The sequence below is a fragment of the Pseudochaenichthys georgianus genome, chromosome 24 (genome assembly GCF_902827115.2).
Source record: "Pseudochaenichthys georgianus chromosome 24, fPseGeo1.2, whole genome shotgun sequence".
NCBI classification, from domain to species: Eukaryota; Metazoa; Chordata; class Actinopteri; order Perciformes; family Channichthyidae; genus Pseudochaenichthys; species Pseudochaenichthys georgianus.
In genome coordinates this window covers 14,138,453-14,165,864 of record NC_047526.1, presented here as the reverse complement: position 1 = coordinate 14,165,864, position 27,412 = coordinate 14,138,453, and the positions used below count along the sequence as shown (strand labels likewise).

At 41.9% G+C, this 27,412-nt stretch overlaps 1 protein-coding gene across 5 annotated transcripts in view; it reads right to left on the bottom strand.

Moving 5' to 3' along the window:
• plcb1l (phospholipase C beta 1-like) overlaps positions 1-14,167 on the bottom strand; it is a 125,383-nt gene extending 111,216 nt beyond the window's left edge. For all 5 annotated transcript variants that reach the window (XM_034076223.1, XM_034076226.1, XM_034076225.1 and 2 more), the window contains exons 1-2: positions 13,837-14,167; positions 7,376-7,453 (exon numbers count right to left, since the gene is read on the bottom strand). In XM_034076223.1, the coding sequence (XP_033932114.1) occupies positions 7,376-7,453; positions 13,837-13,935 (177 nt within the window). In that variant the 5' untranslated portion in view covers positions 13,936-14,167. The remainder of the gene's footprint in view (positions 1-7,375; positions 7,454-13,836) is intronic.
• Between the last annotated feature and the right edge of the window lie 13,245 nt (positions 14,168-27,412).

The window sequence follows — 27,412 nt, the reverse complement described above, 5'->3', positions numbered from 1 at the left end:
ATTTCGTTATGAGGAGTATTTGCTGTTCCCAAATAATATGTCATAATATTTAAGTACTGCAGTGGCAACAGTGACCATACCAATGAAGACACTATAAATAACATCTATAAAAGACTCAGTGCAGAGACATACAAGGCCGATTTCAATAACCCTGCCTTGGTCTTTTACTGATAGCCATTCAGGGCTGATTGTAAAGACTTACCCTCTCTGGGTGGCTGATATCTAGCGAGGTAATGGTACTGCCTGCACCTATCCGAGCAATCTGACCCTGTGTGGAAGTATGTTCCTCATTGACAGAGAACCTAGATGTCAAATTGTGTGAGTGTGACCATCAGTATGAATTGGTACAGCAATTATTATTTTCTAATTCACTTTTTTTATTGAAAGCTGGTTTGGAGACAAACAATTGAAATTGATTTTGGTACAGATGATGAATCTGCCAAAAAGTCCAATTATTCAATTTAGCAACATTAAAATGGTGTACCCTGGTCTTGCTGTTGTTGTGAAAAGTATTTAGGAACAATGCTTTTTTGCAAAAACACTAGAGAAATCATTAATGGTTACAACATGGGGGGGGGGGAGCAACAGGACATCAATGAACTGCATACAAAATGAAACATAGTCGCAGTGACGTCCACTGTAATTAGATCAGTTAAATAACAAGAAGAAAGTCTCAAATTATGTTTGAATAGATTATTTTTTAAAAATATATCTGCAAGGTTTATCCTTGACAACGCCAATTTCTTTTTCAAACTAAGTTTTATAGCTAAATCCTACATATTTAGTAGGTTAAGCCGGCTATATTTAACGATGGTATAGCAATTATATAGGTCAAATATCGTAATGGCCAATGAAATAAAAATGCTAATCTGTGTCGCTGAAATGCTAATGCAGCATGAAAGTGACTTGTTAAGTTAATTAACTTATACCATACCACACATGACATAAAGGGCGTCACGTAAGTCATGTTGTTCTTATCATCTTCTTGTCCTTTTCCCTCTCTGTTTTTCCCGTCTCTGTCTCGGTTTCTCTCTATTGGTTGAGATGAAATAGAGCCACTGTGTGCCAGGCTATAACTTGGCAGAGGTCACAATTCACTCTTGGTAGATTGGCTGCAGATTTATGCCTCGTCTCTCGCTGCCATAGTGCTGACGGAGGTGGAGGAGCAGCAGCCTCTGTAATCACAGAGAATTGCTGTGTTGGAGGAAACAGATGTGTGTATGACAGAGCGGGGATGAGAGGCGTGTGTGCGTGTGTGTGTGTGTGTGTGTGTGTGTGTGTGTGTGTGTGTGTGTGTGTGTGTGTGTGTGTGTGTGTGTGTGTGTGTGTGTGTGTGTGTGTGTGTGTGTGTGTGTGCGCATCAAGTGTGTGATGGTTTTAATATGAAACCAAAGCAGCCGTACTCATGCTCCAGATGAGGTCAATTCAGAAATGCCCCACACACACCAGCTGCCAAGTGTGTGTCCGGTGTTAGCTCAGGGTGGACTGTCTTTCAACTCTGAACATCATTCAACGCCACAGACGGAGTGAATGTCCAGTGAATGTCCTGAATATTGGCACACGGCGAAAACATAAATCTCCAGAGAGAGAGCGTTTAACCTTTTGTTAAAACCAGTCTGCTTAGGAGGACACACAATCGAACACACACACACAAGGAAACGAAGATATCAGTTTCATAGCGGCAACAGTCTTCAGAAATTGAGCGGAGGCCGAAAAGAGAATGTGACATTTCCAAGGTGTGCGCTGTCGCATGGCAACTAAACCAAAAGGCTGTTAATTTGAATGAGTCAGTCCGCCTCTCAGTGTTCATGGCTCCTCCCCTTGAAGCAGGCTCAACCAATGGGAGTACATTTTATTTTTAACCTTCCTAAGAAGCACCTGTTCCTTGTTGGACCCTACAGGAATGTTGTGAGTGTAGGTGCATGCACATGGGACTGTGTGTGGGTGAATGGGTGTGTTGCTGAGGCATGTTACTTCAAATACTTGAAACATGTATGCAAATTAGATGGGTCGAAATACCTTTGACTGATCTCTGGTTACCATGGCGCTGTAACTGGTGTATGCAAAGTATGTATACATTGTGGATGAAAAAAGGTTGACTTAGGGCGCTGTCACAAGCTACAGTCTATTATTCTAGTTCAAATCAGACTGAAATGTAAGCATTTGCTTTGTCTTTTTTTAATCTGGTTCAGTCTGTGGTATTCTGCAGACAACTAGTCAAAGTGATCTTCTGAGTCTTTAATCATCTTTTGCAGAAGAGGCACACAGCTTTCAGAGCAGGAGGTCTCTACAGCAGAGCGCAACTACTCAAACTGATTGGTCGCCTTTATAGAGTTTGGATGATCTATGCTCCGTCATGAGATAGTTGACCCATGTCAAAGGTCACTCCCTGAGTGGCCACGTGGCATCTTGTGACTGTTCATCTACAAAGAGGATGATATATCAATCTCATTGAGCCACTCTCTTTTGGCTTGGAGGGCTTTCAGAATATTATCGTTATTATCATATTATAGCATTATGTAATTATGTTCTCTTTATAATCATCATTTGCAATACACGTTTCAGAGTGCACAAATTAAATTACCCCATATTAAGTTTATTTGTTGATGCGCGTGTGCAACAGGACCGGAAACAGTATTGGTCGAAAATTGAGGATGGAATCTGTAAACATGGAATCAACAAGCTAAGAAAAACATGAACTTACATTGAGCCGAACATTCAGACAGGATTCGTAAGGCAAACATCGGACTTCTTAAGAGGTTCAAGTCACTTTTCTTGAAAATATTCCACGAAACACCTTTCTCAAGTGGTCGTGTGCCGGTTCTTTTGTTCAGAATACAATTGACCATCAGGGCTTGAAATGCACCAGAGTTCAATTCAAACTGATCAAGCGCTGGATTGTGTCATGTAACTCAGAGGAATGCTGCTGACGATTTTCTGGCCTATTTCTGTCTAAATTCTGAGAACATTCTTTGCGAGTAGAACAAACAATGATTCTTTCAAAATAGAGGCCGTTAAAATCTCTCACAGACAGTTTAACAAAAGCAAAAAGTTACTGATGCACATCTCTTGCGTAACACCGTGAGGTATTGTTATTGAAAGACTCTTCAAAGTATGTTAGTGTAGTTCCTTGTTCTAATGTGCCTGTGTTTTTATTGAATACGGGAAAGTACCTTTCCTCAGGGTTGTTGTTTATTGCTAAAGGACATGTTTAAACGTTTTAATTGTACTGAACTTTTGCTGAGTCACAGTTCTAATGCATAAGATGAAGTAACTTTCCTCCAATAGTTATGCAACTGTGGTTAATGTGTTTCTAATGATGGATGGGAATGTTTTGACGAGCGATCGCAGCATGGTATTCATTTACTCTGAGTTTACACATGTTTCTGCTGTTACTGATGTTGTCATGGTTACTGTCATTATTATTGAAGATATTCTGACTGTCAGCGCTCTCCTCGCGATGCTGCTGTTGTCAAATTATTTGTATTATTTCTCTGTCTGTGTGTGTGTGTGTGTGTGTGTGTGTGTGTGTGTGTGTGTGTGTGTGTGTGTGTGTGTGTGTGTGTGTGTGTGTGTGTGTGTGTGTGTGTGTGTGTGTGTGTGTGTGTGTGTGTGTGTGTGTGTGTGTGTGTGAGACAGAAAGCAAAAGCATGGAGAAACACAAAAAGACGGCCAAATGGACTCTGAACCAAACACATACAAACAAGGGAGAGTAATGACTGCAGGAGTTTACATAGCAAAGCCCTGTTTAAAAAAACACTGGTGTGCAGAAATGAAGCGCACCTCTCATGGGATATCACACAGTTTGCACCTGTTACAGCAGAGGGAAGGAAGAGATGCTGCAATACCCTTTGTACTGTATCAGACAATATTAACTATTCAACAAGAGCATAATTGTTCATGTTCCTGTTCTGGCAAGCGTCCACAAGTGGAGGGAGGGAAGTGCAAAATCAAATTAATATCAGAATCCAGGGTGTCTCATACCGTCTCGCAGGCTGCACTGACAATATCAATAATGAATCAATAAAAGTATCTTATCTCAGTTCTGACAAGTCTTCCGCATAGAAATACCAGTTTGAAGTTGAAGCCGGACTGTCTGATTTACTGTGACTGCAACAAAGGCATCGGGATGAAACTCAAGAAATTCTCGAGTCTTGAGTCATCAAGTAAAAGTCTGGCCAGGAGGAAAACGCAAAGAACATCAGGTCTAAACAGATTTGATGTTGAGTCTTCACTGCCGTCAACACTAAATGTTGTCTCTATGACCTTAAAACATGGCTGAAATCCACCGCTGGATCAGGAGTTGACAGCAGAACACATGACTGGACGGAAGAGACAAACTCGGGGATTAGCAGGTCCTTCTCTGACCCTTCCCCTTTTTCCGTCTCAGGCAAATACGCCAACATACTGTATACATAGCCACTGATTTGTAAGTCACCAGTAATTCTCTATTATAAATCCAAAGTTCTTGAGAAAATTGCAACGTCAAACTTGTTTTACTGTTTGCCACCTGACAACGACAGGCGGCTAACTTCAGAGACATTGCCAATTCGTATTAATACTAGCAGCGTAGCTCTTAGCTAATGTTAGCTGGAGTCACAGTTGGCCGTTGTAGAACATTAATGTTAGCGTCAGCCTACTGTTATGTGGAGCCTTAAATTACAAACACAGTTGTCTGTCTGTTTTGAATGTCTGTTGGCCACAGCATGGTCTCTATATTTGAATGTGATAGTCTGATAGAACATTTCTGTCTGTCTGCAGCTCTCCGTCCTGCTCCCATTAAAGTGACTCTACCTTTATTCAGAAGATGAAAAGTTGGTTTAATGCCCTCTTTTTACCATCATTTTTCATCTTTGGGCTTGGGGAGGATATTAAGGGGAGGGTATTAAGTTAAAACGTCATTGGTATTAAAGTCAAGGATGAGCCGCAATTCCATTTCCATTGTCAAATCAAATATATTCATGACTCTGACTGGAGTGCAAATCATAAGACTCAAGCCCCCCAGGCTCACACAAACTCAGTCTTTTTGAAAGCATGATCATGTTTGTGAAATAACATATTGTTCATTTTCTAAGGAGGTAAACTTCCTAACGATGAGTCCAGACCGTGAGCAAATAGTAACACTAAACACAGTAAATAGAGAAAAGTGTTCCCATCATTGACAATGTGTGTTTGAAAGTGAGCGCAGTCGGCACACTGAGCACAGTTCTGCTGTGCTTCTGAAGAATCTGAGGAATGCTTTTACTCTGCAGGCCATCAGGATGAGTCTCCAACAAACACACACATAACAACTGGACACAGCGTCGCAGCCTGTTTAAATTGGTCTGCGGAGCAGATGTGCAGTACCATTTGGAATAAAGGTGAGCCAAAAGACATCTTCGTAAACACATCGAGACAGTTTTGTGTCGACTGTGGCACTGAGGAATATCGTGGGTGCCTGTTTCTATGCCCTAATACAGTTTTGTCTTTGCGGTGCTTGGTATCAATTTGAGTTATTATGTGTGCGGCAGACCCGCTCTCACAGCTGGGAGCCAGAACAGACCCCAACACACGTAAACACACACAGGAAAGCCTCATCGGTCAAAACTCTGTCCGTATGTCTCTTTCTTCCCAGACAGGGAAGGCTTTCATCATCGATTGTTTAGTATATAGACATCCCCTCTTTTTCCACATACAGTGAGGTCATTTACAGTAGGTTACCAAAATGATTGGATCCTCTCTCTGCGAGCAGTATAATCATATGTGTGTGTGCGCGTGTGTGTGTGTGTGTGCGTGCGTGTGTGCGTGCGTGTGTGCGTGCGTGCGTGCGTGCGGGGGTAAAGTCTCGGTCAGCACTCCTGTCTGTGCTCTGCCATGGCTGCAGTGATATACTCCTTATTTAGCTAAACATAAAATCAATGCCAGCTATTAATTAGTCTACCTCTAACTGCCTTTGCTGATACAGTAAGACACACAAATAGAACAGGGACACATTACTGTCAAGCTGTTTAGAGGGGGGGTGGATTTTAAAGAATTGAGGAGGTGCTGGACAGGCAGACTTTTGAAGCACAAGCTAAAATATGACCAAACTAGATTAGAGTTATGTACACACTGTCAAGGTTACACTACAGTTGTATGTTTGGCAAGGTTACCACAGCTGATAGTGTGTGGTATCACAACCCAGTCCCTTGATATTATAAAAGGATTTGCCATAAATGGGGAGGAGGAGGAAACAAACAATGCACTATGGAATATTCTCACAGGTGTCAAGTTTAGCACCGCAGGTGCAGCAGTTCAGATTTCTGTCCTTTTTTCCACCTCTGCTCTTTAACTGGCTTAACCTCCCTCCCTGGTGGGCTCACGACAATATGAATAAAAGATGGGTCGTGCCAGTAAGCACGTATTCAAATATGGCTACCAATGACAGGTAGAGTTGCATTTTTCTCTAAACTTAAATACATCAAACTTCTCAGAGCTTTTCCAATCCTAGGTGTATTATGACAATGTTTGCACGCCTAACATGGCCAATACATCATTCTAATGGTGTTGCCATGGTAATGTGTACTGGATCATGCCAATGACGGCTATACATGATAGAGTTGGACAGTTAAAAGTAACTGCCTGTGAAGAAATGAAGAAAGTTCTTCCCCAGCTCGTCAAGCATGAAGGACTGTGACATTCCATAGCAACACCATTTAAACACGAATCAACTCAGCTGATCCACATTGAGAGGCAAGACAATGTTGTATTACTTTGAAAACTAAATGTTTTCTTTGTATTCTGGTTATGCCTGCAGATGCACCCTCAACTGACTCTATCTCCTGCTGACACCTGCTTAGATTCATGCCAAACAAATGAGAAGAGTAGGCCGGGTTTTTTTCCTTCTACTTTCACTTCTGTCAACTAAAAACTGGTATTTTGGGGATGTCCCCTTGCCAATCATTAAGTAGATAGACACCATGCTTTTTATAGCTGAAGTCATTCTGGGCTTTGCTTCCTTTCCAGACGAACAATGGCACCATGAAAAATCAAAAGGTTCCTCATTCATTTCAATGAGATCACTGAAATGGCACAAGGGGATGAATACCTTGTATCAGGTGCTTCAAAGAATTGGGCTTATTTGGCATACAACATACAAAAATGAGAGGGAAGAAAACAGTTATTGCCTTGATTATAACTCTAAATTAGACTGGATTTAAAGACATACTGTGGTGTGGTGTTTTTTTTGGCTTAAGCTTTACCTTTGTGTACCCAGTTTTGACTTATCTTTCATCTGAATGCTTTCTAAGACTTAAAAGGCCGGGAGAGCAAAAAGAGTTTCAGGTGAGCTTTACAGGGAAACTTTTAAAGCTATGTGGGGCAAAAAGAAAAGTTGTGTATGCAATGCATGACTCACGTTGTTCTGGTCGGTCCAATACAAGAAGTAACCTTTGGGGTCGACTGTGAGAGTCACGGGGGTCACGGTGGTGGAATCCTGGAAGAAAACAAAGAAAAAGACATCTGGAGTCAATGTGTGTGTCTGCTTATGTCTGTGCACCCCTGTCAGAGTGTGTGTTTTTGCATGTGTGTGTGTGTGTTTTTTGATATGCCCATATTTGTGAACTGAAGGTTCATTTGACAGCAGATTTGTCAATGTCTCCCTTCTCGTAACAGACACATGCTTTCCCACAGCTGCCACATGCAGACAGCTTCAAGTCTCACACACACATAAACGCACAATTTGACCCTGAGGCATACAATAATATCATACAACACCAGATATTATTGGATGCTTCTATAATAATAAAAATAATAATCCTTATATTTATTATAGCGCTTTATCAAAGACTCTCAAAGCGCTTTACAAATACACATTACACACACAGATCATACATGTAATGGTCATCTACTGTGGACAATACCCACAGGAGCAAATGCGGGTGAAGTGTCTTGCCCAAGGACACAACGGCCTGACGAAATAAAAAGAAAGAGCCTTATCTTTTTCTTTTAACTGTGTTCACACTGGCTGTGGTTCAGCACAACAGAAGCATATTGTCCTCCTCAATCAGCCGTGGCAGCTAGATCACAGAGATGGAAACGGCATTTGCTGCACAGAGCAAGAAAATCTTCAAAGTGTCTTCATGAGGCTTCTAATGATGTCCCTAGCACAGCGTTGGGAGACATGGCTAATGGTCTGCATCTGTTACATGCTTGTCATATTTCGGTGTGCCCCTATGTGACTCGCGGTGTTGCATATCATGAAAGCGTTGAGCTAGCAGACAGCAGAGGAGTCTGTGTTGAGGTGTTGCCAACTCTCTAAAATCATTTCATGCAGTCTGAATGAGACAATCACAGCTAATGGAACCCGGCACACCTGCTCCGTGATAGGCCCAAACTGAAAGCCAGCCCTTTATGAACCCTTGGGAGAAATTGAAAAAGAGGGAGAAAAAGGGAATAGTAAACAGGGGACTTGTTCAAGGCTGAAAATAGTGAGCGGCCGCATCAGAGACTTTTGTGATAGTGACGTTTGCTATGGCAACCCATCGTTCCTGTGAAATCTATTAGGGACTCAAGAGGAATCGTTTAGGCTCCGTTCACATGATTGCACAATCTTTGCAGGCTTGATTGAACGACAAAAGATGCAGCTCATACCGCCGAGCGCATGCAGCATACTCGCACACAGGACTTACGGCCGGAGGGCAGGAAAAAAGCTGCATGTTTGTTCGCACTTCTTTGATATAGCATCTCATTCTAACTGCAGCCCCATATCTCTGATCTCCACTCCAGATACAATCCGTAATCCAATTCCTTCAACAAAGATTGTTCCCATCCACCATGTAGACATCTCTTTCCAAGAGAACACTTTACAAAACAATGAGTTGGATTGCTAATGTTACAGTCAGTTGGCAAATTATTTCCATTAAGTGAAGAATCCTCTCAGTGGGGTGGATGTGGCGGCTGATGGATTGTCCGTGCTGTCGAAGAGAAGGAACAGAAGTAACTCGAGAGAACCGGAATCTGCCTAATGATGTGAGACAAGTCATTTTCACCAGCATCTTTCTTAATTGTCCTGGCTCTCCATGGCCACCACCACAAACACATTAAGCCATTAAGGACTCTTAGCAAAGATCTTCTCATGGGTCTGCGCCGTTATGAAAAACACATGTACTTATAGCATTGTGGATTACAGCCGGGAAGTGATTTGCTTAGATCACTACCTCCAGAGTGGTGCTGCTAGCGCTTTTTATTGTCATTCGACTATTCAGAGGATTTGTCATTAATGGGAAGACATTAGGCGGCAAAGGCCCTGCTTTTTGCTGAATTAAAATGAGATTAGTGGCTGAGTTGCGAAAGTGCAAACACTCTGAGGGAACCGATCCTAGGCAGGAGACGCTGAATATGTTTTAAGTGAAGGCTTTGTACCATTAGCTATCACCTGAGGGGGTGTGTTAGAGAGGAGCACATTTCTGTTTTGAATGCTAATGTCATATTCTACTACTTTAAAAGGGAATCATTCTCCCATGTGGAGCCCAATAACATCTTATTCAATACGCACAAGACCAAAAATGGCCTGAAACTGATCTTACTAACAATCTCTGTTCACATGAAGCCAGCATCATATGTGCAGTCTCTCTCAGTTATCTTTAAGATGCAGGGACTGCAAAATCAATCTCAATTTTATCAAAATGTGAACTAGTGAAACAAATTTTAACTAAACGTAATTCACAATTAAAGGTGGGGTAGGTCATTTTGGAGAAACCAGCTCGAGTGCGCTAGAATTTGAAAAAATCTGCCACTGCCAACACACATGGACGCACACATGAGTCATGACCAATGAGGGCACGAGATAAGTGTGTTCACAGATGGAAGGCTGACAGGCAGGTAGGCCATCCAGTTACTTTAGCCGGGGCCGGCAAAAATGATTGGTCTTGCTTTTTACAGTACTATGGCTTCCACAGATGAAATTTCTGTATGGATTTTTTGTCAAAACACTTTTATATTCATTGCTATCGGGGTGTTAAGAGCATTCCATGGAATATAACAAAAAGTGTATCTCGAGCAGAGTTGGGTTACTGTAATAATATTACTTTTGTCGGTAACGGAGTAGTGTAACGTGCTACTTTTATAATTCAGTAATCACTAGTGATGGCAGTTTGACACTGAAGCTTCGAACGGAGCTTCAACCCTGGACTTCCTATTCCATAGAAGCAGTGCTTCGAAGCTTGCTTCAAATCACGTGACATGTGACGTCCGAAGCAGCAACTGCTTCAAATCACGTGACATGTGACGTCCGAACCAGCAACTGCTTCATTTCCTGAATTAATCACTTGACTGGTTCACGGTCCATTCACGCGATTCAATGCACTGCCTCGTCTCCATTCTGACAGGTGACAGGTTGAAACAGTTTCAAACTTGAGCGCTTCAAGACTTTATGACCGCTCTAAACAATGTGCAGGTTGTTGTCGTAGTTTGCGTTGTTGCTGTTGAGTTGTTGTTGGCATTGCATTTGAATTGTAGTATCATTATAGAGCAAGCCAGGAAGAAAGATAGGTCGTTCTGGCTCGGGAAACACTTTTCGGAATGTGGAGAAGTTGTGAACAAAAAGACAATTATCAGTAATATAAAAACAGTTAAATATTTCAAGGAATAGATAGCCCAGTGGGTACAGCCGGCGGCCCGAATGCGGCGATGTCCTCCGCGCAGCTGGTTCAAAGCCCGGAATAGAAGTATTTTAATCATTGCTTTTCAACTTTAATGACTGATAAAAGGCCCTCTCCGCCCAAAAACATGTCTAGCACTCTCTAGTCTCTTCTTAATAACCCAATACACACAATTATCAATCTTTAATTGCAAATAGAACATGATATTCAGTCTTAGTGTGTGTGCATCGAATATTTTTCAAGGCAAAGATACGTTAAACCCACTGCAGCCTTGCACTTCGCCAGGAGAGGTCGCTGTAACTGAAGCTTCGAGAAATGAACCTATTTCCGACACAATTTTCCAAGTGGTTCGATGCTTCATTCAAAGCTTCATTTTGCCATCACTAGTAATCACACTACAGTTACTAACATTGCCCCGACACGCGTTACTTCGTTACTTACTAAAAATCAGTCATAATCACACTGACAGACAAGAGGGGTTTCCGCCGCAGGTTTATATGTACGTAATCTGCGCGTCCACATCTCCACGTGCCGTGCTGCATAAACATGGCTGAGTCAGCGATAACTTTCGAGGGGTGGAGGTATGCCCATTACTTTGAGTTCGTCCGAAGAATAGACAGGAATGTGACGGTGAGGTGCAAACTGTGTCCAGGCCAGAAGCTGTTATCCACTGCTGTAAACACCACGTCAAACCTCAACAAACACATGCTAAAGTGGAGCTACCGCACACGCTATTTGTTGTTTGTTTATATCACTGTCTGTTCTTCTTCTCTGTCTTCCGGTTGTTGCCTGTTTTGAATGACGAATACACACTAACGCCGCCTGCTGGTAAGGAGAGTTATTGCCACTCACGCATGTGCAGTTCGTACGTGCTCGGCGAGTAAAGTAACGAGTTACTTTATGTAGAGAGTAACGAAGTAGTGTAATATATTACATTTTTTTAGTAACGACCCCATCTCTGATCTCGAGCCGGTTTCTCAAACTTACCTACCCCACCTTTAAGCCAATATTTGGGTAATGCAAAAATACTGTAGGCTAAGTATGAATCATTATTCAAATGTAAGTACTGGGGAGCTGCATTTAAAAGAATTTGAATAAATTCCCTCTAATATCTCAAATCATAATCGCAATATCAGTCGAAATTATCTCAATTCGTTTTTTCTCCAGGTTGTTGAACCATATATTGGGTGACTGTCTATTTTATACTTTATATAAAAACAGCCCCTTGACAACTATTGCTGCTGGATGTGCCATTTGAATGACAACCCTGGCAGTGTTTTTAAACAACCAGAATGCATTTCCCCAGCCATAGCCGCAACCAGCTGTCTGCAAGTGGCAGCAACAGAAATACGAGGTGTGTATGTGCACGTCTGTGTGAGGGAGGCTTGGGGAGGTCTGGGGCTTTGAGTATCGCACAAACTTTGTGGTTGTCTGATTGCTCTACTATTCTTTTTCAACAGTCATCGACCAGGCAGTTGGTGTGCTTAAGTGTGCAGCTTCTGTTGTTTGATACTGTACAGTATGCCATCCCTACACTGTAAACACAACTTAACACACTATCTGCCTCCACAGAATGTTCAGCAGCGAGACTGTAAACAAATCCTGTCTGCTTATCCACATTAAAATGTTGGAATGGCTTGTAGAATTTTCTGTAGAGAGTGGGAGCCCGACATTCAACGCCAGGATAAGAAAATGATTTTATATTCAATCTTTTTTCCCTGACAATGTATTATAACTTTATCTCTCTTGAGCTGCCTCTGTACTCTTCTATGATTCTTTCCATGGAATGATACGTAGAGGAAAGCGGAAGGAAGGAGGGCATAGGAAATGGACCAGGGAGACTATCTGTGCATACGCCTGTGTTCCAGGGTATGTGTTTTCACAGGAAAGGCCTGGTGGGCATTTGGTTCTGGAGATAGGCCCACATACAAGCGACAACACAAACACGGCTGTTAGGGGAAACCGACTCGCACCTCACACACACTGCTCTCTCACAAGAACTGAACGGGTGAGTGCTCATTAGTAATTTACACGTTAAGGAAAAAGTCCAGTTATCTTATCTGTGTGCAAGATTGATGATTGACAGAGCATTACGTTCGAAACAGTGCATAATGTCCTCTCTGTACTGGACACATTCACACTCTTATAACACTAACTAAGGCCATCTGTGCCGTGCTCGAATCACCTGAGATCAGTGAATATGATTATTTCACTGTTAGGATTATCTTATAAAGTCATATTTCAAAATGTCCCACAAGTGCACATCAGTTTAACACCAACCAACTGAATGCCAATGCTTATCTACATTTGATTTTTTAATGCGGCTCAATTATTATTTTATTACTACTTTTACACAAGACAATACCTGTATAGTTAACTGACTGAGATGGAAAAGAGCAACCTGTTTCATAGAATGAAAGTAATCATGACTGTGATCATATTCAAATGCGCACACAGTAAAGATGCAGTTCGGTTTGGAGAAACCAGAGGAATGCGTGCAGCTATTCAAATTAGATGGGCTGCGCGAAACACATAACAGAAAGTGTCTTTCACAATACAGAAAGCTATTATAGTGACAGCATAAGGTGGGAAATAACATACATAAAATGTAAGTGCAGTGGCTATATTGTTCTCAGGGGGTTATTATTGTTGTTGTTTGTGGAAGGTGCATTGCGCTAAAACAGGCAGTTAGAAGGCTACTCTTGTTTTTTCTCCAGCCACTCAACAGAAGCGTGCAATCAATTTTAATCAAGGTCATTTCACTACAGCTAAACAGACAGCAGTCCGGACAAATGACAGCAACAAACAAAACACGACCGTAATTCAACTCTTGGGTACGCTGCGATCCGCGCACTAATGAATTGTAGTTAATTGATAAAAACGTTTCTTTCGACGGGGGAGAGGCGAGCAATATTTCATTTAATGAGCAGGGCACACATTCTCACAGCAGCACTGTCATACGCGCGCCCACTCACACGCACGTGCACACACAAATTGGGAAATGTAAACAAAGTGCGTGTCACTCAGCATATCTGCTACATTTCTTTATAACCTGCAAGCCACATACAGGCAGTGTGTTGTTAGACATTCAAATCTGTTGCATGAGTATCCTATAGATTGTGTAATACATCCCTGTGGCACATGCATGCAAATAAAGCGTGTAGTAAACATCTAGTGGAGAAGAAAAATGAACTGCCGATGTGTCGACATTACTTACATCATCCCATTTCATAAATTTGGTGCCCCTTCTTAGGCTCTCGGGCACGGACACTGGCTTGAGCTGCAGCGCGTGGACTCCAGGCTGTGCCCCTGCCATTGACTCATCTACTCTTCTCGACGCTCGGCAAGGGTTAGAAATGTGTCACTTCACTCTCTTCTACTTCTTATTTCTCTTCCTCTCCTTGTGTAATCTGTTTAAAAGCAGGCTGACGCAAGCCCACTATTCTGCCAGTATGTCATGCCCGCATTGACGGCGGCGGTGGCGCGTCTTTGGAGAGCTGTGGAGGTGGACGCAGGCGCAGCGGACCGGGAGCCACTAACTGACTGACTGAGTGACATGCAGCTAAAGCATAGAGGAGAAGAGAGAGAGGGAGAAGGAGGGGGGATCTGAATGAGTTACGAGTATGGGTCTGAATCGTGCAAGTCGATGCAGGGGACAGGATCGATACGCGAAGTGATCTAGCGCCGCCGTGCGTCCAAGGCAACATGATGGGACGAAGTTAGCTTACTAAAACAGATGAGAAGCTACGGGTCTGGAATACGAGTGAAAATATACTCAAAGCAGGTGCACGTGTAGTGGCGTTTGGATATTGTTAGTTTTGTAATATTATTTCTCCATTATGTAAAATTGCACGGTACCTTTTCCCTTGGAAGATAGAACATTTTGCTTTTGGATGCTGTAAGTGAAAAAAGCAATGCTACCCTTATGTCAATTATGATAAACACTGAAGATTAGAATGAGAATTACAGAATACTTATCTTATCTTATTGGTGAAGAAGACCATTAGCCACAAGCTCCCAGTGGTAAGATTTTAAGGTACATTCTCGGACAGTTTCAGTCAAACCGGATTGATTTAACATATAAAGATATTAAGCCAGCTCATGAGAAATTCCACATAGTATATTAAGAGATCAAAGGTGGATGCCCACTAGAGATGGGTTGGAGCTCTGAAGAAGGCTTTGAACTTGTCAGGCTATCATGCAGGGAGTTGAAATGAGAATAAATAATGTAATAAGCTATTCAAACATGTCTTTGGTTGTGTAGACCTAAGGGGCACTAAGTCAGAAACCAAACAATTTCCGACCTCCCTCAAAAATGTGATATTAACCCCTGCTGAATGGTTATTCTCAAATTATGTTCTAATATTATGTATTTAAGCAAAAATGTTTTCTAAGAGGTCAGAAAGTGATTGATTTCCAACAGCAGCCCCCAAATCATCTCTGAATGCCTGTCTATGGTCCTAGCTTGATGTTATTATAATCTATCCTCATTAGAAGGCAAGTTAGATCTATTATCTTCATAACTGTATAGGGTTTAAACTTTATTCAAGAATTCAGTCCGCACCCATCAGCTGAAATGGACACTCATTTCTGTTTCAGTGCCCATGGCTGTGGGGACTTCTCCATGACTACACTTCTTCAAAGTTCCATGAGTCAAGAGTGCGTCACCATCTCAGGACTTTCTCTTGGTTTAACTTTCTTATTAAATAAAACACAGAGCCCCTTTAGCTTTTATTCTGCCCACATTGTTTATTTGCTGCCATTTCCAAAAAGGAACTTGGAGTTCTCCGATTCTTTTCCCCCCCTCCGGTGTCTCTCTGTGGTCAATCACTGGCCAGCCCTGACCGTCAGACATGTCAAACTAGTCAAACCTGTCAAAGTCTGACTGGCACTTTTCATGTCAGTCGTAATAGTAGTTTGTTTGAGTTTGCCTCCCGTCATTAAGGATTGATTAACAGTGACAGTTTGGGGACCATGGAGTCATAGTCTGCTGACAGCTCCAAAAAGTGAAAGAGGGACACAAGAGAGTGTGTGAAAAAAGATACAATGGCAAAGGAGAAAAACATACATATTTAAAAACAACATTTTCTGATGACAGAATTCCTAAGCAGAAGCATAGTTTCAGTAAATACAACGAAAGCACAAATGACTGTTATACCAATGCAGGAGACTCATGTTTTTATGCAGCAAATGAGTCATTGTTATCCTCCGTGCCTCAGACTTTGGTATCGGTCATCCGTCTTCTTATCAGCCCTTAACTTCAAACTAACTCTAAAATCAGTCACAGCACTCACGCATGAGAGACAAAAGCCTACAGTGGGGACAAATAATTGGAATTTGGGTATATAAAAGTACCACAAATGTCCTTCTTTCAGAGAAACACTGAGCCTTCAAAATGAAGTTGTCCATGTTTTATTTCATGTTCCTTTTGTTGAAATAAATACAATCTAGATGTTTCCCCAGAAATTGAATCAGTGGTGAGTCAGGGAGATTTGAGGCAGAGATTAGAATTAAGCACAAATGCATAAATAAAGTGACAGTTAGTGAAAGATATCAATCTAAATGTTTTTCCTCTGGACTTTCCCTCTGGAAGCTGTGCTGAAGATTGTTTTAATTTCCTAAAGAAGAGCTCCTTCTCAGACTGACTTCCTCTAGTGCACGGTGAGAAGAAATGTTTACGGGGACAAAGGGCAACAATGAGCCTCCAAATAGATTTGTGCCTCCAATGTATGATCCCAGAAATCAAACAATATTCCTTTGGCTTTTTTGTAGTTAGTGATATACCCCACACTAATGTATATTTCTTCTAAATTAAGGTCCGTTGTCTGTTATGGAATGGGTTCACCTTTCTGGACAAATAAGTAAAGATTGGTGTTTATGTGCAATGTATTTGACTTTCTCATACACATATTTAATTCAGGCAGATGCTGCATTGGACTGTGGCAGATCTCAAGATGATTTCTATATTCAGGAGAGAATATAGTGTGGTCCTCTTGTTCAAGGTTCAACACGTCCACTTTGATAGAAAGAAGATGATTAGTAGGCATGTACCATTATGATTATATGCTCTCATGGTTATCCTGGCCAAAATAATTGTGTTTCACAACATCATTTTGATAATTGTCGTATATAATATGCTTAAAATCCTAAAAATGGCACTAACTGGAACCACGTTACCTTAAATATTGTTAAGAAATACATAATGTCTTAAAGAATCACAGATAAGACACACCATTTTTTTTTTTACAATAGCCTATTTCTGTGATTCTGATCTTTCTAAGGGTTTGTATATCTGCTTCATGTACAGGCAGTTTTTTTCAGCTTGGGAGCTTTTTCAAGTCACTGGTAAGAAAATGTACGATCATCCTAATAATGTAAATTCAACTTGATCAACTCTGTGAGTGCTTTATTTCAACCAAAGTCTAATAGTGTCCTATAACTCCTATCCCTAATCACTGGTTGGCTGGCTAGTTGCTGATGTAGAACTGTCAACTTTTGTGTATTCAGGGCTCTGTGGCATTCAAGAGCCGTTCAACAAACTGCACTGACCTTGCTGTTGACCCTCAGCCATTAAGGATCGCAGAGCCTGCCATATAAACAGTAAATACACATCCGCACTAGCCCTCAACAGGCCCTTACCCTGGTATTGGTGCAGAGGTGAGATGGGTGGTTTTCTTCATACGCCGTGACAAGAGAGAATGAACAGCAGTGCAGCAGTGTGTCAGTGTTCCCAGGCATATGATGAGGAACAGGTGTTCTCAAATGATTGCCTGCTGGAGCTTTCATTATCGATATCAACTCAAGATCTCTCATAAGCTGCACATTCAGCATATCATTAACCGGGATGAACTATGGGCCGAAGCCAAATGCGTCGAGCCTGCCAAGTGGCACCATTTGTTTTGCTCGTGCCATGTTTTCGATGCCAAGAGCGGCCTGATGTTTACAGAATAAATCAATGAAAACCCTTTTGATTAAACGTGTGTTTATGAAATAACTAGCCCTCTATTATTTTCAATCATAGCTCAAAATTAAAATGCACGGCACAGCTCTATGTGAGAACAATGCACTGTTGTTTTGCCAGGAATCCTGCTGGGTCTGACAGGATGCAGAACAAATATTCTCAACCGACTACACAGTCAGACCAGTTTGAGATGATGACCACATTTTAATCATGAGTTGGAATTAGTTCTCTTGCCTTTCGGATGTAGCGAATGGCACAGAGGAAAAAGCCCTGGTGGAACGGCTATGGGTCTTTTTAAATTGATAACTGCATTGTTCTCTCTCACAGTACAGAGGAAGAGCATCAGCAGCATCCTGTGGAGGTCTACTGCCACTGCACTTGGGCACTTCATAGGATGAGTCAAACCACTGAATTTAGAGTTGTGAAATAATTCTAAATAATTCCTGCATATCGGCTTTATAGAGTATCGGTCGTACTGTCTTTGGGCTCCGGCAGGCATGTCTATGGTATTGAAGTGTATGTAAACCGCTTCGGATAAAAGCATCAACTAAATACCATGTAATGTCATGATTTTATAATGTGTGTATTTATTTCAAGTACTATAATAATTGTCTATCACACAGTAAACAGTCTTAAAGCATAGCATATAAACATTGGGCTTTGTTTGAAAAGAAAAATCTAAATAATTCAAATTATCTTTACCACTGGGAGCTTGTTTATTGTCATGATGGGTATTTGAAATGTCGCAGTAGGAAATACTTCCATCATGGAAAAAACTGTGAAAAAGCTTGCTTACTGATATAACTACTCACTAATAAGGGCCTGATAAAACCCCTGGTATTACTGTAAAAGTATTCCATTGCATACTGTAAATGCTATTGCCATTCACTTTTCCACTAGCAGAATTTGAAACATTATTTTATCATAGAATCAAAATGTTGTCCAAGCCTATTTGAAACCTTTGTCATAATCGATAATACCCTATTTATAATTATCACTAAAGACACAATACCGAATCACATTCAAAAGATTATTTCACAGCACAGCGATAAAATATATACCTTTCCAAATTAATTCATACATTTAAGGAGGAATCAAGCTTTATGTGACAGTTTTACTGTGTCAGAAAGCTTTATATACAATGTGTTTGATAAACATTGGACTTACTTTAAACGTTGTTAAGTCTTTAACGTGTCAGTAGAGAATCTATAATCCCAGATGCTACAAAATTCACATTTAAGTGGTTATAATGTCACTATAATTAAAAGCTTTTATTGGTCCAAATATAATTGTTTCCTGTGTGCCTTCTGGTGTGGTTGGAAAGACCCAACACGGAAACGGCCCACTGCAAACTCCCGTCTAACAATTACTTGGACAGGAAGTGTGTACAGCCGCTGGTTGACGTCCTGAGCTGGGAGTGTGTAGCACAATCAAAATCATGCTATGTGTTAATGTGTGAAAAATCAACAAACTAAGTCCAATAAAGACGAGCGGTTTCAACCATTTCTCTTATCCACCTGTGCAAGGGACAACACTCAGTAATTCATGGGGATCCCTGCTAATTATGTGACTATAGTCTACTTACTTCTGTATTATGAAACCATCAGCCTTGGGATTCTAAATGGGTTCAGTTCAAAGAGTTCCTCTACCACTCATACTTATAAAATAGTGAGTAAGTACTGGCAGGCCCAACTACTACTTAGTGAATACGAGCTCTTCAAAGACCCGAGGGATGTGGTTTCTGGCCTATAAAAAGACCAAAGCCATTCGGGGACTTTCAAGGTTTGCTGTGGGACAATGCCTCGAGTTCACCAACAGAGAGTGCTGTGGCATAACTTTACGTTTCCCTAGTGGCTCTCCCCTGCTTACGATTAAGAATAATCCTTCTCTCAAGGTTCAGGAACTTCATTGTCCATTCAATCCAAATTCCTGGTAACTAACATAACACGGAACATGTGCAGTGAAAAACGATATGTTAAAAACTTAACAGCTTGCAGAGGGGGCCCAGGGCCTGTGGTTCAGGTCAAATTATGAGTTTAAAGCAAAATGCTGAAGCTCTGTTGCTCCCCAGGCTGACTCGACTGACACAAAAATGTGTTTTTTTGACATTATTCACACCTGGAGAGTTGCACCGACCTTGTGGGCGAGACAGCGGAGGCTTTAATATGTCTCATTCCTCGCTCTGTTTCTGTGTGTAACCAAACACTTCTACTACTTCTATTGTCTTATCTGAGATTGAGGGGAAGAAAAAAAACTGGCAGGTGTTCTTCCCCTCGGGTTACAGACTTCAGAAATGAGTAAAATAGAGGGTGGGAGTTGGAATGAAAGGGAACACGCATGCATGCATGTATACAGCAACACACACACACACACACACACACACACACACACACACACACACACACACACACACACACACACACACACACACACACACACACACACACACACACACACACACACACACACACACACACACACACACACACACATGCACAAGCATATACTTTGACACACATGTCTGAGTGTGTTGCAAGATCACACGGCCAGTGCTGTTACATGCAGTGTAAACATGTCTGAGGGTGTGTATTAAATACTCATTACAGAGGACTGGGTAAGCTCTGGGAGAGACTGGGAGAGAAAACAAACAAACCCCACAGGGTGGCTGAGAGGGGTGGTGAGGGGCCGAGGGAGGCCTCTCCCAGTGTAATTCAAGTTCAATAACTGACCCTTAACCTCACTCTAACTCAGGTTACACAGTTCTGGTGAGACAGATTATAGGCGTAGTTACCTCACAGCTGTGGATACTATACACCTCTACAGAAGCTTCACACACACACACACTTTACACGCGGTACCAAAAACAAAAAAAGGTCAGTTGGTAATGTCAACAATCAACTAAGTATTCTTGAATATCAAATGGCAACATGGATGACAGGTTCCCGATGCGTGCACCTTTTGCTATGATGTAAAGAAACTGAGGACCACACAGAGCCCTTTCACAGCCAGGAAGTAGAAGACATCATTCACCTGCAGAGCTGCAGCTGGGCCAGTTTCACTCTGTCAGAAAGAGCTCATTACCTGCATGTCAAAGTGATCAGAGAAGCAACACACAGCCACTTCGAACCAATGACAGATACTAGTGATTGTTCAGTTAACACCTATGTAGATACAGAGTATCCAGATGACACATCAGCGTTTCACTCAAATGCAAAGATTTGAGTAAACGATCCCTTGGTGACCAGAATAAAGAGTTTGGCTCAAAACATTCAAAGTGAAAAGCAATGGAGTGGTGCAGGAATGAGTCCTAAACCCGGAAAAAGGTAGCACCTCCAGGATCCCTTGTTGAAGTAAAACGTTTTTGAATTCTTTTTTGGTTAGATGCCTGAAATAAGTCCGATTTTCATGTTTTCGTTCTCCATCATTAAACACGTCCCGCATAATACACCCCAAATACCCCATTTGTGAATGTCTGAAACTTTTTCATGTCTTAAAAAAAGGCAGTTGCTAACACGTGACTAAATAAGGCAACTAAACGTCTTCGCGTCGAATATGAGTCTGCCTTTCCCTTAGCAGTGCGACTGTGATTTAGTGTTTTTTACAGCATTTTGTGAGCTTTTTATTTCTGGCGATAGCAATTACACTTCAACTATTATAAAAGTGTGAATCGTATCTTGCTAAACAAAACTTTTAAGTATCATTAATGTGTGTTTGTCACATCTTATTTTCTGCAATATCCCCCAAAATATATTATATAATAATAAAATGTTTTAGACTTTTTGTCGACGGAGCCCTTGCGTTGCTTACTTCCGGTTCGGACTACAAAATGACGTCATACGTGCACCACTCTATGGAGAGGAACTAGGAATTGCAAGTTGTCACACAATTTTGAGACGTTATTAAATTCCAGGTCTTCAAACAAAAACTCTTTTTTCCTATTTAAATTCATATTTACTTAGATATATCCATCCGCACACATGAATCCAGATTTTTTTTGCAACTTCCAGATGAGGCCAGTGGAAGGGTTGCAGATGCCACGGTTGTAGCCGCAACCTAAAAATGGTTCACATCCCATGCTGTGTAAGCATAACCACGGTCACATGTTTGAGAGAGAGAGACTGAAGTAGTGGGGGGAAAAGAAAGAGAGCTGTATCTACTGGAATCTACTTTTTCCATTGCAGTTCTGAACAATAACAACACATGAGAAACAAGTTAAAAATGTCTGGACGAAATCAATTGCCATTGAACAATTCCCTCCTGGTTGGGAATAGCTTTAAGTAGGAGAACACAAGAGACATCTGTGCCTCAAGGCATCTTTTGCTCCTATTGTGTGTGCAACAGTAGATGGGGCTACAGGTCTGTAACACTACGACAGGGGGAAAAGCTATAAAACCCAATCTTTTTTCAGTCTTTTTTTCTCCTTTCACTAATCCCTGTGGACTCAATATTTATGGGTTGGTAAAACCAACATGGAACAGGGAGTTGACCAACATATCAAGTGTCAAGGTCCTGTCAGAAAGGCCCTACATTTGCATCATTACAGCTCATCCTCTGGGGAGATGGCTGGGATCATTCAAACCATCCAAACACAGCTGGGAGAGACAAATGGACTGTCTTGAGGAGAGAAATAAATGAAGAGAAACATGTCTCTTCAGCCACTTATTGTTTTCAAAGTCATAGCATGGCATTCCCCCTGATCATCTTTAAGATACACAAAGTCCAATTATCATTTCAAAACTGACATCTCTGACAAAGCAAAAGGCATCATTGTGTCAAAAAGAAAACCAGGATTTATCAGAGCCCTCCCACTGTGACTTTACCATTAAGTGTGTTTGTTATGAGGAGATCTGCCAATCATCAATGCACAAAGGTTCTATTGTCCGTGGCCCGCTATGGCACAGTTCCAGGGAGGGCGTAAAACTCTTGTCTGCTCTGATAGCGATCTGTAGCTAAAGCCCTTCTCCCAATCCCAACACAGACCAACTACCTGGTGCTGACTAAGCCTAGGCCGCACTAAGATGCTGATCTAAGGTCAGTTGTGTGCCCCACAAATGGTTTTAAATGGAGGATTAAGAGGAGGTAAGCTGGTCATAGGTCTGTGCCTAAGGCCAGGTGTGGAGTTAGGGATCAGGCTTTGTGCTGTAGTAGAGCTTTTTGCCTTCAAGTGGGTCTAAATCCTTTCAAGAAAGAAAATGTTGATGTTTACATCCTAGCTGTGACCCCTTCTTGGCCTCTCCGCTCGAGCATTCCTGCCATAGCTGTGACATCTAGCTAAGCTTTAGGACACCAGGGGGATAGTGAAAACAACGCTTAATCACAGCCACAGGGCACCTCCATGATAACAAAGCAACCCCTTAACCCCTCTGTGTTTGTGTGTGTTCCTTAATGCATGTATGCGTATGTGTTTGGTCGTCACAGTGCTCGGATTTCTTGGTCCAAAGGTGCCCTTCCTTCTTAACACTGGGATTCAGGGGCCACAGCACATTTATTCTCAATAAGTCACTTATTTCATTTTCTCAGAATCAGTGTTGGGCTTGGGCAGGAGTCCCGTTAATCACAGGTAATTCCACACAGATCTGGCACATTTACTGTACACCTGGAGGGAGATTCCCAACACATGCTTATCCCATAGGCCCTAAATACAGCTGTCAAAAAACAGAATGCCACAAAGGTCATGCAATGGCCAGGACCACCAACCCCAACAGGTCATGACACTTTTAACACGGCATACAAAGTTAAACTGATGTACTTCCTCATTCGGATGTGCTTTTGCTATATCATTTTGCTATTTTTTTGACAGAAAAAAGTCATTCTACACTGGGAATATGTTAAACACAAGACTTACTTTAAGTATAGCATTTTAATGAATAAGTATATTGCTTTCCTTTGTGTGTTATAAAGCAGTATATTAAATGTTGTTTTGCTGGTGGATGGCTGTGGGTGCAAGGCAGGGCTCTGGCTGCGGACTGCTGAGCTTGAAGGCGATAGGTCAACACAGGTCAACCCAGTCCAGCTAAACAAACACACGCTATCAAAGAGGACATTTCCTGTCCAATCTGAACGTTTTCTCTTCACAGTTAGTGTACATTCGCCAGATTATCCCAAGGGGACGAGACAACGGGCGTGACTGTTAGTAAAAAAAGGAACTGTGTTGATTGGTCACCCTGATGCATATGCCGTCAACAAATGTAACCATTCAATCCAAATGTTGTCATTTTGTATGAGAATAATTTCACATAAGATTTGATTGCCCTCAAGAACATTTTGGATTTGCTTTGTCATACTGTACATAAAGCTAGACTTTTTTATTTCACGCTAACTTAGACCTAGATAAAGGACTGCATGCAGGCTGTATCACACAGCAATTAACCACCAGTGAGGGTTTGGCTCTAAAGCCTTGCAACGTTTCAAATTGCTTCCCAGCCATAATTCCTCCATGCTCTTTGACTCAATTACTTGTCACCTCTTCAGACAAAGGACACACTATGGAGGGCTATTTCGTATGCAGACATACAAATACTTATACGCATGCACTAACACCCCACACACAAAACGCAAAGACTTACACACCCGAGGAACGATACAATAGTTGTTATGGTTGCTAGGCGCTGTTGTAATTTATGGTGGGATAGGGTTCCTTTAGCGCCGCATCAGTGTCTTCCAGCCAGGTGATGAGCGTTCGCTGACAGTACTTTAGTTATTTTCCTTTTAATAGAAGGGTTATTTGGCAATCCACTGAGAAAACAGACTTCAGCACTTGCAGAACGTTTGGAATATATATATATATATAAATAAAATTGTATTAGTATCTTAGTAGGTGGTGTTAGTGTATTGAGGCTAGCACAAAATGTCTGGAACTATTGAGATTTTCAATGGAATTTAATATACATTTTAAGGAGAAACCTGCCAAACAACTAGTATTGTACTTGCCAACAATATCACATATTTTGTGAGACTGTCAAAACTTTCATCTTAGTGTGCAGATTTTTCTTTTAAATTACATAAACATTTGCACAGTCTAGAAAACTTATTTTTATAATAAAATATGTCTTTTGTGTGCTTTCATTCGCTCCACAGACCTTGCGTTTGTCAGACATTTGGAATGAGTACAGTGCTGTTTCATCAAAATTATTTTCGGGATTACGCTGCAATTTTATGATGAACAATCCCCTTTTCTCTGTAGATAAAAATCCAACATGTCTTCCTGAGTTCATGTGTGTGTGTTTGTGTTGCTATGTCTCTGGGGTTGCTTACAAACCTTATTTAAAGTATAGGAGCATGTGCGTGTGACAGTGTGTGTCCATGTTGTATTAATGTGTGCATGTGTGTATCACTGAATGTACCTCCCCCGCCATACTGCAGAGATTTTTCATCACATGAAAGCCAACAGGGGGTGGTATGCATGCAGGGCGAGTCGCTTCCATCTGCCCTGTCCACTTAAATTAGTGGGGCCTCGCATCCAGAAGCATCTGGTTCCAATATGGAGCCAGGCGGAAGGGTGGGTGCCTCACTGTGCGGCGGAAAATACAGCCTACTGTACCTTTAAATAGCCCTCAGGAGGCTCGGGACGGATGCTGGCCCTATCGCCCTATCCCAAGATTCTTTGTATCTGGCCTAACACTTCTTCCCTTTGAAAGAGGACAAATGTACAATTAGGCAGGAATGCCTGCAATGCTGTTTTCCAAGCGTGTGTTCGCAGAGCTGGCCTGAGCAAATGGCAGATCGACTGGTGAGAGGTTATGCGCCGTCAACCTCCCTCACTGTTCCGTGGTGAGATGCACCGTCTGACCCGGGCCAGGCTGGGTTTCTCCGGTTCTCCTCGTCCGTGTTTGGGTTAGCCTCTTGTTGTTCTGGTTCTGCTGCAGTTCGCCAAGCCAGGTCTCTGTCAGCACTCCTCTATGCTGGCACAAGTCTCTTAAGATCCCTCCTCCTCCTCCTCTTCCTCCTCCTCCTCCTCCTCCTCTTCTTTCCCTGGACGAGAGGCACTTCAGAGCTTACCCATAATTCAAAGGTTTCCATCTCAACCATAATTCACACTGCGCTCTACCCTAACTAAAGGGGCTGTCTGTAACTACGGTGATTGCATGTTTGTCAAACTAATTGTCAGTGGAGCAGACTCAGGAGGTGGAAGAAGTAAGGCCAGAAACATGATGATGGTACGCTTACACACAGGACTGTGCACAATAGTTTCATCCTATACTCATACATCTGAAAGATGAACTAAAAAGAATGACATAGACACAACTGTCCTGTAAATATATGCACACACTACAAAGTGTTCAGTGCAACAAAGTTAACCTCCACAGTGTTTTGGAGGTAACACACTGAGTTCATTATGTTGAGGGTTTATCTATGGCTTGACATGGCTTTTATGCTCACATGCCACCGTGTTTCACAACTGTACTGTTGGAAATTACATTTATGTGATTAAGGCTGGATATTATGGGATACAATTAACTTGACAAACTAGTTTTACAACCCTTTTAAATGTAAAGTACCACTGTAAACAACCAAATAAAGACTAACATGAAACAGAACACACTTAGCAAATATTCAGTTCTGATGAGGTTGTGTGTGGAAAGCTCTAACGGATTAAGAAAAAGTCATAAACAAGTAAGTGGTGCACGGGTGCAGAAGATTCATTTAAAAAACGAAACTGAAAAAAGCTTAAGAAAAACTATTGGAGAAAAAATATATTATAGTAAACTGAACAAAAATATAAATGCAACACTTTTGTTTTTGCTCCCATTTTTCATGAGATGAACTCAAAGATCTAAAACATCTTCTATATACACAAAATAACCATTTCTCTCAAATATTGTTCACAAATCTGAAAAAATCTGTGATAGTGAGCACTTCTCCTTTGCCGAGATAATCCATCCCACCTCACAGGTGTGGCATATCAAGATGCTGATTAGACAGCATGATTATTGCACAGGTGTGCATTAGGCTGGCCACAATAAAAGGCCACTCTGAAATGTTCAGTTTTATCACACAGCACAATGCCACAGATGTCGCAAGTTTTGAGGGAGCGTGCAATTGGCATGCTGACAGCAGGAATGTCCACCAGAGCTGTTGCCCGTGAATTGAATGTTCATTTCTCTACCATAAGCCGTCTCCAAAGGCATTTCAGAGAATTTGGCAGTACATCCAACCGGCCTCACAACCGCAGACCACGTGTAACCACACCAGCCCAGGACCTCCACATCCGGCATGTTCACCTCCAAGATCATCTGAGACCAGCCACTCGGACAGCTGCTGCAACAATCGGTTTGCATAACCAAAGAATTTCTGCACAAACTGTCAGAAACCGTCTCAGGGAAGCTCATCTGCATGCTCGTCGTCCTCATCGGGGTCTCGACCTGACTCCGGTTCGTCGTCGTAACCGACTTGAGTGGGCAAATGCTCACATTCTATGGCGTCTGGCACGTTGGAGAGGTGTTCTCTTCACGGATGAATCCCGGTTTTCACTGTTCAGGGCAGATGGCAGACAGCGTGTGTGGCGTCGTGTGGGTGAGCGGTTTTCTGATGTCAATGTTGTGAATCGAGTGGCCCATGGTGGTGGTGGGGTTATGGTATGGGAGGCATATGTTATGGACGACGAACACAGGTGCATTTTATTGATGGCATTGTGAATGCACAGAGATACCGTGACGAGATCCTGAGGCCCATTGTTGTGCCATTCATCCACGACCATCACCTCATGTTGCAGCATGATAATGCACGGCCCCATGTTGCAAGGATCTGTACACAATTCCTGGAGGCTGAAAACATCCCAGTTCTTGCATGGTCAGCATACTCACCGGACATGTCACCCATTGAGCATGTTTGG